This window comes from Asparagus officinalis, chromosome 9 (assembly GCF_001876935.1).
Source record: "Asparagus officinalis chromosome 9, Aspof.V1, whole genome shotgun sequence".
Classification (NCBI taxonomy): domain Eukaryota; kingdom Viridiplantae; phylum Streptophyta; class Magnoliopsida; order Asparagales; family Asparagaceae; genus Asparagus; species Asparagus officinalis.
In genome coordinates this window covers 35,533,107-35,545,731 of record NC_033802.1, presented here as the reverse complement: position 1 = coordinate 35,545,731, position 12,625 = coordinate 35,533,107, and the positions used below count along the sequence as shown (strand labels likewise).

Sequence of the window (12,625 nt, the reverse complement as noted above, 5' to 3'; positions counted from 1 at the left end):
TCCATAATCCAAAGTTGTTTGTGCCATTAAATTTCTCCACATCTATCTTCATAGAGTGGATATTCAAACTCTGAATAGTCTTCACGCCAGAAGAACCACCCTCGACTCCCGAAGCACCTTCTTTCCCCGACATCTTACGCACCAACGAACAAAGAATAGATCCAAAACTAAAAGATAGAGTCTTTACCAAAAGATCCCACATTTATCACCAACGAAGTCCTAAACGGGCCTCCAAATTGATCTACTCCTCCAACCAAACCCTAGATCAGGAATCTGGGCTCTGATACCACTTGTTGTGCGCAGCGAAAATTTCGGCAGAGTTTCTGGTGCACAATAAGAGAGAAAGATCGATAAGAATTCTTGTTTCTCAAAGGGAACAAGAATCTGAAAGCCTAATAACACATCAAAGTGGGATATTTGCTCTTCCTCTCGTCAGCTCTAGGACTGCGCGTCGAGGGATCCTAAAAACTATTACAATGGCCACAAACTCAAACAACCAATTTTACGTGGTTCGGCAAACTGCCTACGTCCACGGGGCAAGGAGGAGGATCTACTATTAGAGAGAAAATACAATAGGTTTACAATCTCACAAAATAAACCCTCAAACTAACTCTCTAATCTCTCACAAAAGCACAAAAGGATTACACAGAAAACTCCTCTCAAAGTCAGCTTTGATACAGCCACTTTTCTCCTCTGCGCGAATCCCTTTGCAAAACCAAGTCTCGTGATCAGCTTCCCAAGCGGAAGACTGATGGGACAAGACTTCAGTGTTCACAATTCGTGCATATATCATTTACTTCAAGTTTTCCACGTCGTAGTGTTTTGACATTTTTGTTAACATTATTGATTCGATACAAAGAGAGAATTTTCCCAGTAATTTTCAGGACTGGGATGACTTTGCCCCCGCATATTCTCTCTGACAGTGAAAGCATCTGAGCTTTAAGATATAGGCAATACGATTTGTGTGCGTGTGTGTTTATAATTCAACGGTTTTGTTCATCTGTGTACATTCAACTGAAATCTTTTCAGTGTTATACTATTTACAATGAAACTCAATATATATGCGACATACTAAAATCTAAAATCCCCTTTGTAGCATCACAAATCTCACATTGTATAGAACTCCTGACGGTTATCACGGTTCACTAGTTCTTACAGCAGCATACTCACAGTCAAAGCTCTGTGTTTTGTACTCGTCATCTTTCACTTTTATCCAGTAAAATTTCCATGTTTCAAATAAACTTTTCCTGCATGAAGAGATCATCACGTGTAAGAACACACATTTTAAAAAGATCAACAGCATATGCTTAGGATACATCAGAAAAGTTGAAGTATAAAACTGACTGGAAGTAGAATAATTGGGAACACTTATCGAACTCTGATGCTAATTGAAACTTCTAATGTTGTTATGATAAAGGACATTGTTCTATAGTGGATTATGTTTTAGAGAGCTCTACATCCGTCAGAGACATAAAAGGTGTAGATAGATCTCGCTGCAATATCACTATTTCAGTTGAAATTATTAACTTTATTCAGTGTTACGTTCTGAAATCCCATTCAAAGAAACATAAGGAGACCAGTTCCTGCTTCACCAGTAGCGTAATCATCAAAAACGGTTTGATAATAACACATGAACGCATTAGCTAAAAGTCTTTATGATTTTTATTAGTTATAAGCAGTAATAAGGGAAAGGATTATCTCACAGGATCCAGTGCTAACACTGGGATGCTACAGGAATCGGATAACAAAGCAATCACATCCCTTTGAATTTGAGAAGAGTATTATCACACATCTTAAAAATTGTACGTTTTCAACATCATGTGTTAATTAAGGTTGAATGTCCAATCTCACAAACTTGCAGAAAATGAAATATGATGAACTTAAAGATGGAATTTAACCTCTCGGGTTCAATGCTCCTCTTTGCAAGCATGAGTGTCAAGAATACAGGAACCATAGCAGCACAGAGATGCTTAAGGGTATGCCCACTGACAATATGATGAGCCCATTTGTAAATAACTTTATCTTCAGCCTCTTCCACTTTCGCTAACAGATAAAAAACTGCAACGACAGAGGTCAGTATCAGATAGAAATTTCGGATAGGCAAAGATGAACGCCTATCTAAACTCAGGAGGAAATTGCAGATAAAGTGGCTTTAAATCGACCTTACAAGAAGCTGATAAGGAGAAAGTATTCAAATTCAAAATTATAAAAAGGAAAATATGGAATGTACTATTTATGGATGCAAATTAGGTCCTAATCACTTAAAATACAAACAAGATTCAAATTAATGTTTATGTAACAAGATTTAAATGAAGATCCCACAAATTCTGTCACTAGAAGAAAATGACCTAGTTTAGGCTAATGGTAAATGATATGCTTAGACCCAAAACTAACCCAAAAAAAGTGACGCCTTTCTCCCCTGTCCGAGAGATGAATATTCACCACAGAAGCCTTTCCAATTTTATACCTAAATAGATAAGAGCCTATAGTATTTTGTCTTTGTAGAAAAACTATTTCATACATTATTATGTTTAAATAAAATGTGTGGGCACTAGAAGCTTAATACAGAATCTTATCTCAAAAAAAATGTAACTAAAACCTTATATGTAGATTATATCATTATAACGTATTATGTATCAAAGAAGTAATTAATTTAAAGAAGAGGCATGCATGCCGATAAATTCTAAACCATGTCTAGTTTCTTTTTGCAAAAGGGCACTATATAGCAATCATATTTGAGAATTGAGATGCTATCATCGTAAACAATTTCCTCATTCATGATTAAATTTATAATGGTCTTCATTATTGTTGTTGTCTTTGTTTTATTAATCGGATAAGACTTTAGCATACAATCATTTACTCATTACAACAGCCTAGATTACCATTTAATTCCAGAATCCAGAGAGTAGTGAACAAAATAGAATGCAAATTTCTATATATGCTACTCCAAAGAAATCGCCGAAAACTTAGATACAATATGAAGGGAGGGGGAGAAAAACCAATACAAGACAAACTGGTCATTTGCAAACATGTGAAAAAAAACAAGAAAAAAACTAGCATCCAGAATTCAAAACTGAAATGAATATAATGGTAGAAACCTAACCTGCTGCCCATAGCCAGTAAGTAGAATGTGTATACATCGGAGGCATCAATATAGCCATTAAAGGTATAACAATGCAAGGAACAAACTGCACAACTGCATATGGCCTAAGGTCATCAAAGGTTCTGCAGAAATGCTAACCGAAAATTAAAACCAAATACACATCATTCAGAGACGTAGGCGCTGCTGAATATACAAGTAACCAAAAATAATGCATAAAGGTTTTTAATTTCTGAAGATTAGTCCCTTAAATCTTTAATAGTTTAAAACTAGTTCCTTAATGAAATTGCCTGGTTCTTGTTAGTTGTCTCATCATTAGTCGCACAAACTATTGAAATTGCTATTAGGTTCCCTGATCAACTTGTTCCAAATTAGTCCCTCAAGTCAAGTTGGTCCAAATTAATCCCTCCAGTCAAAAGCAGCTATAACAAGATATAAGACTTGAGGGACCTAATAGAAATATTAATAATTTGAGGGACCAACTCAAAACATTGAAGAATTAAGGGACAGATATTGAGAAACACCCAATTTATAGAAGGGATTGGAACTAGTATGCTTACATCCAATATAAAATGCTCAATATGCCAGCCACAAGAAGAGGTATGATAGATGTTGCTCCTGTCTTCTCATCAACCCTCTCAATGATGAAGATTGCCATGATTGATGTGAATGCAATAGTCATCTATGTTTGAAAAAGGTTCAGATATTAATACAAAAGTATATCGAATAACCTCGTAAATTTCATGCATCCATGTGAAGAAAAGGCAATGTACAAGAAAAGACAACAGTTCAGGCATCATAAAAACCAGAGTGTTTCTAAAGCATGCCAGTTGTAACCAGGTTCAGTTAATATTGGAGAACTGAACAGTCTGAAGAATTTGGATAAGTAGCTTAAATGTCAAGCAGTGAAATAAACAAGCAAATATACATCAACGGAAGTTTAGCATGAAAACATCGAAGTTTACCAAAATTCATGATTACAAATGTTCGCAAACTAGAGCAGTAAGATCAGACTTGATGCATATCAATCAAAAGTAGCACATGTATATTCATAAAGAGATCAGAAGAGACCAAATTTAAATTTTTTTATAAAAACGAGATACAATTGTGCAAAAAGATTAAATCGAGCAAAACCTCACAACAAATCCAGGTGACGATTAAGAAATGATTTTTAAAAGCTAACTTACATGGTATGACAAAGTACAAGAAAAACTTATAGATAAAAAAACACGAAGTAGACAAGTGGAAATTGACATCATTATCAATTTAAGAAAAGATAAACTAGAAAAGTTTAATCGGGTTAAGTTTAATATTATTGCATACCACAAAGGCAACAGGAAGCACACCAAAAATGGCCATCATAATCTATAATTATCTTCTATTTTTCTATGCAATGTGCATATTTCACTTCTGTTGTTAAACTTTAGAAACTGATTATTAATGAAGCTTACAGGTAGGCGATCCCAGACAAGTCGAGAATCATTTGGCTTTAGATGGTAATAAGATGAACCAAAAGCAACAGCAGCTACACCAATAAAGAAGCACGACCAACCCCATAATTCACCCTGCAGGCTGCCATAAAAAGTAAATTGAAGCAACACACTTTGCTTGACAAAATAAAACAAAGACAAGGACCTCCTATTAACTACCTCAACTTCAAATAATTTCTGTAATGGCAAAGAATAAGCCCAATCATTCCCACTATAAGGAAAGGAAAGTTTGAAATCACATTTAGTGTATTAGGTATTCCTGCAAAAAAAAAGTAGAATGGAGAAAGATAAATCAAATCCAGAAATCAAGGATCATAACAATAACATGTTTGCACAAGAAAACTTCTAAAGGGCAATAAGCAAATTATCAAGTTCACACAACACCATTTCAGAATATTGGTAGAATTTCAAGCTAACAAGTAACAACAAGTAATGATCGTGAAGAGAAACACTGTTTGAATTTGTTATTCACCAGAAGTGATGATACATCCAAATCATCAAAGATGGAAAGAATGACAGATCATGCGAGCAGAATATTAAGTCCTACCCTGCGTGGAAATTTATATGAAAAATTTGGTTTAATCAGCATATCCTACACGGCCGAATAAGTGGGACTCTGTTAGAGCAAAGTTTCATATATCTTCTCCAAGTTCTTGTGGGATTGAGAACAGAGAAAGCCTCTGTACCTAAGTTTCTACGTCTATTTAACCTCTCACATGAGGTTCAAACAGCACAATTAATGCTCAAAAAGTAAACAAAGCAATATAAAGTATTTGGAAGGCACTATAGAGTATAATAATACTGGAAATCACAAAGTACAGTGATGTTAATAAACAGTGTTTATTTGCTAGGACAACAATGAAGGAACTATTTATAGATTCAGTATGTTTTACAATTTTGTAACTCGAACTAGAACTAGAACTTACAATTACTGTGACATGTTCCATTTGCATATAGCATTCACGTGTTGTATTATTTACTTTTCAAATACCTGTCCTAAAGGAACAAATTCATGACTCCCTAGCATGATACTAGCACGCTACGAAGATCTTTTGACAATTCTGTTCAAAACAATTGCGAATTGGTGCATTTATCTTAAATTACCCATATCACACTAGCCATGAGATTAGACCAAATTGTCCAGCTTATTTTGGGTGCTTCAAAATCTAAGACACACTTGAGCTTTTACATCTCATCATTGCAAAGAAAAAAGAAAAAGAAAAAAAAAAAAGAAAGGTATGGCAGTTTCTTCCAACTCAATTTATTTTGATAATTAGAAAGCTAGTTATTCTCAGTAGACTTCAGGACATTTTTTTAACATCCATAAAGGTAATTTTTAGAGAACATTTTTCTAATCCTACTTACCCCTCTTCACTGTTCTCCATCTATCTTATCTATTATCTTGCCCCTATTTTTTAGATAGCAAATCTTTTAGTTCCAGCTATTAGAGGCCAAATCATATTCTAAATTATGAGAACCTAAATTACTTATAGGAAATATTACCAGTCTATACACTCAGTGGGTGAAAGCAAGTTATTTATAAGTGACTGTAATATTGCAGATAATGCTACATGGGTTTTGTTGAGAGGAGATCACTATTTAATCCGAATAATGTTCTAGTTATTACAAATGAACATTCTATGGTTGCGGTTGTTGGATTTGGGTGTGGATCCAAACCTCCGTAGGCGAGCTCGAAGACGACGTCCTTCAGGAGAGCTCCAGCTTGAGGCGAGGTCGATTTCGAGTTGATGCAGGCGAGGTCGAGACCTTCAGGCGAGGTCGACTCAGGCGAGGTCGACTCAGGCGAGGTCGACGCATCCGCAGGCGAGCTTGACGCAAAGCAGGCGAGGGCGAGAGCGAGGTCGAGATCCAGTCAGGTGAGCTCGATGTTGAGGCGACCCCTTGCAGGCGAGCTTTAGGGCTTCAGACGAGGTCGATGCTAACATGCGGGCGCGGGCAAGATCTGCAGGTGAGCTCGAGGAGATTTGCAAGCGAGTTCGAGTGGGTGAAGCGCGGGCGAACTCAACATAGGCGGGGTTGGAGCAGACGAGGTGCGTTCTATCGCTAGCTGTCGCTAGGGTTTCCCTATAAAAGGGAAACCCAGAACCCGAGATCCATGTGCTTCTCTTCTCTTCTTCTCATGTTTTTCTTCCAATGGTGGCGGAAATCTCTTGCTCATCTCGTTCCTCTTTTTCCCCAGCTCTCATTGGAGAATTTGAGGGGGAATTAAAGAGGAGTTATTACTGTAGCTACAGTAACAAACTTTCATTTATTAAGAGATCTCAAGTATGAGATCTGCTCTTACATTGTAATTTCTTTGATTAATAAGAAATTAATTGTGTGGCTCCCGAGGACGTAGACAAGTTTGCCGAACCTCGTTAATCTTGATGTATTTTTTTCTATAGTGTTTCTTGCTGTTTTAGGGGTTTAACGTAGCCCCCGTAATTTCCAATAACTGGTATCGGAGCCTGAAATGATCTAGAAGAAGTCGGATTCAAATGAGAGCAATGACCGCAGATGAAGGAAATGTGAGATTAGAGAAGTTTGATTGAATAAATTTCGGATTCTAGAAGATGCAGATAGAGGACTATCTGTAACAAAAGAATCTGTATCAACCCCTTTCAAGGAAAAAGCCAGAGTCTATGAAGGAAGACGAATGGAACATTCTAGACAGACAAGCCCTCGGAGTTATCAGATTGACACTAACTCGTAATGTTACGTTCAACATAGCAAAAGAAAAGACTACAGTGGGTCTTATGACAACACTCTCAAATATGTATAAGAAGCCATCAGCCGTAAATAAAATTCATTTGATGAGGCGGTTATTCAATTTGAGAATGACGAAAGGCGCGTCACTAGCACAACACCTCAATGAACTCAACACAGTCACAACCCAATTGAGTTCCGTTAAAATTGAGTTTGATGAAAAAGTTCCAAAGTTGACCCTTTTGTCTTCCCTACTAGAAAGCTGAAATGCTACAGTCACGGCTGTGAGTAGCTCATCGGGAAGCAACAAGTTAAAGTTCGATGATGTTCGTGATCTGGTTCTCAATGAGAAGATCCGATGGAGAGAGTCGGGTGAAGCTACAACCTCTTTAGTATTGCATACAGAGTCAAGAGGTAAAAATTTAATCAGAGGGAACGAACGAAGCAAATCAATCTACAGAGATAGATCAAAGGACAGGAGGTCCAAGTCAAGGATTTCAAGTAACAGTTCGAAGACTATCGAGTGTTGGAATTATGGAAAGACCGAGCACTTCAAGAATCGGTACAAGAGTGCATAGAAAAGGAGGCGGCGGCGAAGGCAGAGGCGAATGTCACTTCTACCTCAGGAGGAGACGACGCATTGATATGCTCTATGAAGAGCAAGGAAGAGTCTTGGGTGTTAGACCCTAGAGCGTCATTCCATGCTATTTTTCAGAAAGAATTCTTCGAGAAGCATGTCCCTAGAAATCTTGAATATGTATACATTGGTGATGATCAAGCGTGTGCTATTGTGGACAAAGGTGTAGTAAAAATTAAGTTGAACGGATCAGTATGAGAGCTGAAGGATGTCAGACATATTCCCGACCTGAGAAAGAACTTAATATCTGTAGGCTAGTTGGCTGGAGAATTTTACACTATGACCTTCCATGGTGATGATTGAAAGATCTCAAATGGCACAATGACGATTGCATATGGCAAGAAGATCGGTACCCTGTATATGACAACAGGTGTACGTTGTTTGATCTCAGTTGTAACAGACAACGAGACTTCAAATTTATAGCATCAGAGACTCGATCATATGAGTGAGAAGGGGATGAAGATCATGCACACATAGGAAAAACTCTCAGGTCTAGAATCAGTTGAATTAGACATGTGTGAAGAATGCATACTTGAAAAGTAGAAGAGGGTTAGCTTTCAAACAAGTGGCAGAACCCCGAAGAAAGAGAAGTTTGAGCTCATTCACTCAGATGTTTGGGAACCAACAACCACCGCGTCCATTGATGAGAAACACTACTTCGTAATTTTTATCGATGATCGTTCTCGGAAAGTGTGTCTATTTTCTGAAACATAAGTCATAAGTGTTTGTAGCTTTTAGGAAATGGAAGGCCATGGTTGAGGATGAGACATGTCTGAGAATAAAGAAGCTTAAAATCGATAATGATGGTGAGTATGAAGACACCAGATTCAAGAAGTTCTGCTATGAACATGGGGCCAGAATGGAGAGAACTGTGCCCCTATGAAGCACCGACTCTTGTAAACCGCCCCCGTCCCCGTGTCCGACGCTTGTCGGAGACGGACACGCGTTCGACACGCGTTCGACACGCGTCGGACACGGCGTCAACGACGTCGACACGGTCAGCGCTAGTCGACACGGCGAAGTAGAGGGCGATACGGCGAAGTTAAGGGCGACACGGCGTCGTCGTCGATCATCTCCAAGCCTCGGTTAGTCACTCCGCTCTCTGTCTCTCTCTCTCTTCGATCGCTCTCTCTCTCTCCCCCTGATCGCGCCCTCTCTCTCCCCGATCGCGCCCTCTCTCTCTCCCCCCGATCGCACCCTCTCTCTCTCCCCTGATCGCTCTCTCTCATTCTCTCATTCTCTCTCTTTTATAACCCAAATCCCAGTCTCTCTCCCTGATTCTCTCCCTCTCTCCCTCTTTTACTTTACTGTCACTGTTTTTTATTTTTATTTTCTGTTATTATTTTCGTTTGTAACTGTTACTGTATAAAAATATGAGAACTAGGATCTGTTAATTAATTAGGTAATTAATTAGGGTTTTATTTTTTTAATTTTTTAATTTACTGTTACTGTTACTGTAGTTACTGTTTTACTACAGTTATTTTTTTAATTTATTGTTACTGTTACTGTAGAAATACACCCATCACTTTTTTTTAATTACTTGTATTTTGATATGCTCAAGATGAAAGTAATGGAAATTAAAATTTGGTATTATCTTCAAATCAGTTACATAACTTACATTTGTCATTGATTATACAAGTCAATGTTACATAATAATATAACATAAAAAATTGATCTATTTATCTATATGTTCATCTTCTCTTTCTTGTCTTCTTTTACATTATTGTCTTCAATTTTTCAAGAGATTATTGCCATCCCGACGTCTTACTTCACACCTGCAAGTGCAACACACACTTTTCTTTAGTTTCTTATTTATAACCTCCACTTTACATAACAAAAAATATGAAAATGTACATAATAATATAACATAAAAAATTGATCTATTTTTCTATATGTTCATCTTCTCTTTCTTGTCTTCTTTTACATTATTGTCTTCAATTTTTCAAGAGATCATTGCCATCCCGACGTTTTAATTCACACCTGCAACACACACTTTTCTTTAGTTTCTTATTTATAACCTCCACTTTACATAACAAAATGCAACACACACTTTTCTTTAGTTTCTTATTTATAACCTCCACTTTACATAACAAAAAATATGAAAATGTAATATGAATTTAATTCAATATTAATCTATATATAATAATAATATTAAAAAAATCTAACCGTGTCGTCGTGTCCTATTTTTTTGGGTTTTGCCGTGTCCGTGTCCGTGTTCGTGTCGTGTCCGTGTCGCCGTGTCCGTGTCCGTGCTTCATAGCCGTGCCCGACACGCCTCAGCACAATGATGTAGCTGAGCGGATGAACAGAACATTAACAGAAAGAGTCAGAAGCATCCATATATAATCAAGTCTACCGAAACAGTTCTGGGCAGAAGCAGTAAACACAGCAGCTTACTTGATCAACCGAGGTCCATCGGTTCCATTAGAGTACAGAATACCAGAAGAGGTATGGTGCGAAAAGGAGGTAAAACTCTCACATCTTAAAGTTTTCGGTTGTGTAGCTTATGTGCATATTAGTGATCAAGGTAGGAATAAGTTTGATCCCAAGTCCAAGAAATGCACTTTCATCGGCTATGGTGAAGATGAGTTCGGCTATCGTATTTGGGACAACGAAAATAAAAAAGTGATCCTGCAGCAGAGATGTGAATATTCAACAAGAATGTGATGTATAAGGACATGCACAAGACAAATGTCTTTGACTCAGAGGAGAGCAAGCCAACATTTGTAGATGCAGATGATGTCTCAGGTGACCTCTCGAAAGAACCAAATATAGTATGTCCTCAGCCAGAAAAGACTGTTGGACAGAACGATGCGCAAGAGCCCAACACACCAGCTCCGATTTTGAGAAGATCTTCTCGACCTCCTATGCCAGACAAGAGATATATGAACTATTTGTTGCTGACAGATAAAGGAGAGCCTGAAAGTTATGATGAAGCTTATCAGAGTGGAGATGCGAGCAAGTAAGAGCTTGTTATGAAAGAAGAGATGAAGTCTCTTATCTTAAATCAGACGTGGGAACTAGCTGAGTTGCCCAAGGATAAGAAGACACTCCGTAACAAATGGGTGTACCGGGTAAAAGAGGAGTATGATGCCTCCAACAGATATAAAACCCGACTAGTTATCAAAGGATTTCAACAGAAGGAAGGAACTAACTACACCGATATTTTTGCTTCCGTGATGAAGCTCAATACTATCAGGACAGTGATGAGTATTGTAGCTATTGAAGATCTTCATCTCAAGCAGTTAGACGTGAATACGACGTTTCTTCACGGAGATCTAGAAGAGGTGATATACATGCACCAGCTAGAAGGTTTTCTAAAAAAAAAGAACCTGGTGTGCAGACTCAATAATAACCTGTATGGCTTGAAACATGTTCCAAGACAGTGATACAGAAAGTTTGACGGCTTCATGCATAAGGAAGATTTCCAGAATACAACGCCAATCACTGTTATTACTTCAAAAGATATCAGTCCAGTTATATCATCTTACTGTTGTATGTTGATGATATGTTGATTGTAGGTACAGATATAGAGGATATCATGAGTTTAAAACAGTAGTTGTTAAAGGAGTTTGACATGAAAGACTTGAGTCCAACAAAGAAGATCATTGGAATGCGAATCACGAGATAAGAGAAGTCTCTTGTAGTTATCTCAGACAGAGTATATCAACCGTGTTTTACAGAGATTTAACATGGACGACGTTAAGCCAGTCAGCACATCATTGGCAAGTCATTTTTACCTATCAAAGGATCAGTCTCCTCAAACGAAAAAAAGAAAAAAAGAGTATGACTAGGGTCTCTTACGCTTCAGTCATTAGAAATTTGATGTACGCAATGGTCTGTACGAGACCAGACATTGGTCATGCAGTGAGAGTAATTAGACGGTTTATATTGAATCCAGGAAAAACTCATTGAGAAGCGGTCAAGTAGATTCTGAGGTATCTATAAGGCACCACACAGTGGTGTTTGTACTTTGGTAAGAGAGAGGTGAACGTGTAAGGGTATGTAGATGTAGATTTTGGAGGTGAAATCGATCACCGAAGAAGCACTATCGTCTATGTATTCACTGTCGAAACTACAGCTATTAGTTGAATGTCACAGATACAGAAGATTATCACTCTATCCACTATAGAAGCTAAGTATGTAGCAGTGACTAAAGCTAGTAAAAAGATGATATGACTTCAGGGTTTGTTAACAAAGCTGAGATTCAAACAAGAAAAGAATGTTTTGCACAGTGATAGTCAAAGTGTGATTCACTTGGTCAAGAATTCCGCATTTTATTCTAGAACAAAGCACATTGGGCTTCGGTACCATTTCATCATATCCTTGTTGGAAGATGATGTATTAAAACTAGAGAAGATTTCAGAAAGTAAGAATCCAGCAAATATGTTAACAAAGACGGTGATCATTCAAAAACTGGAGTTGTGCTCAACTTTAGTTAGCCTTCATGCATAGGTGATGAGGGCGGAGCCACAGGAGAATGTGCTTGTTGAGATAGCATGTTAACGACGGTTTAGTCTCCCAGTGGGAGATTATTGGATTTGGGTGTGGATCCAAACCTCCGCAGGGGGCTCGAAGACGACGTCCTTCAGGCGAGCTCAAGCTTGAGGCGAGGTCGATTTCGAGTTGATGCAGGCAAGGTCGAGTCGAGATCAGGCGAGGTCGAGTCCTTCATGCGAGGTCGACCTAGGC

The 12,625-nt window shown here is 38.0% G+C and overlaps 1 protein-coding gene across 1 annotated transcript in view; it reads right to left on the bottom strand.

Moving 5' to 3' along the window:
• Positions 934-12,625, bottom strand: part of LOC109824591 — a 12,895-nt gene continuing 1,203 nt past the window's right edge. Inside the window, exons 2-7 of the mRNA XM_020391219.1 lie at positions 4,750-4,849; positions 4,552-4,672; positions 3,661-3,782; positions 3,104-3,225; positions 1,899-2,058; positions 934-1,247 (exon numbers count right to left, since the gene is read on the bottom strand). Coding sequence (XP_020246808.1) covers positions 1,136-1,247; positions 1,899-2,058; positions 3,104-3,225; positions 3,661-3,782; positions 4,552-4,672; positions 4,750-4,849 — 737 coding nt within the window. The 3' untranslated portion in view covers positions 934-1,135. The remainder of the gene's footprint in view (positions 1,248-1,898; positions 2,059-3,103; positions 3,226-3,660; positions 3,783-4,551; positions 4,673-4,749; positions 4,850-12,625) is intronic.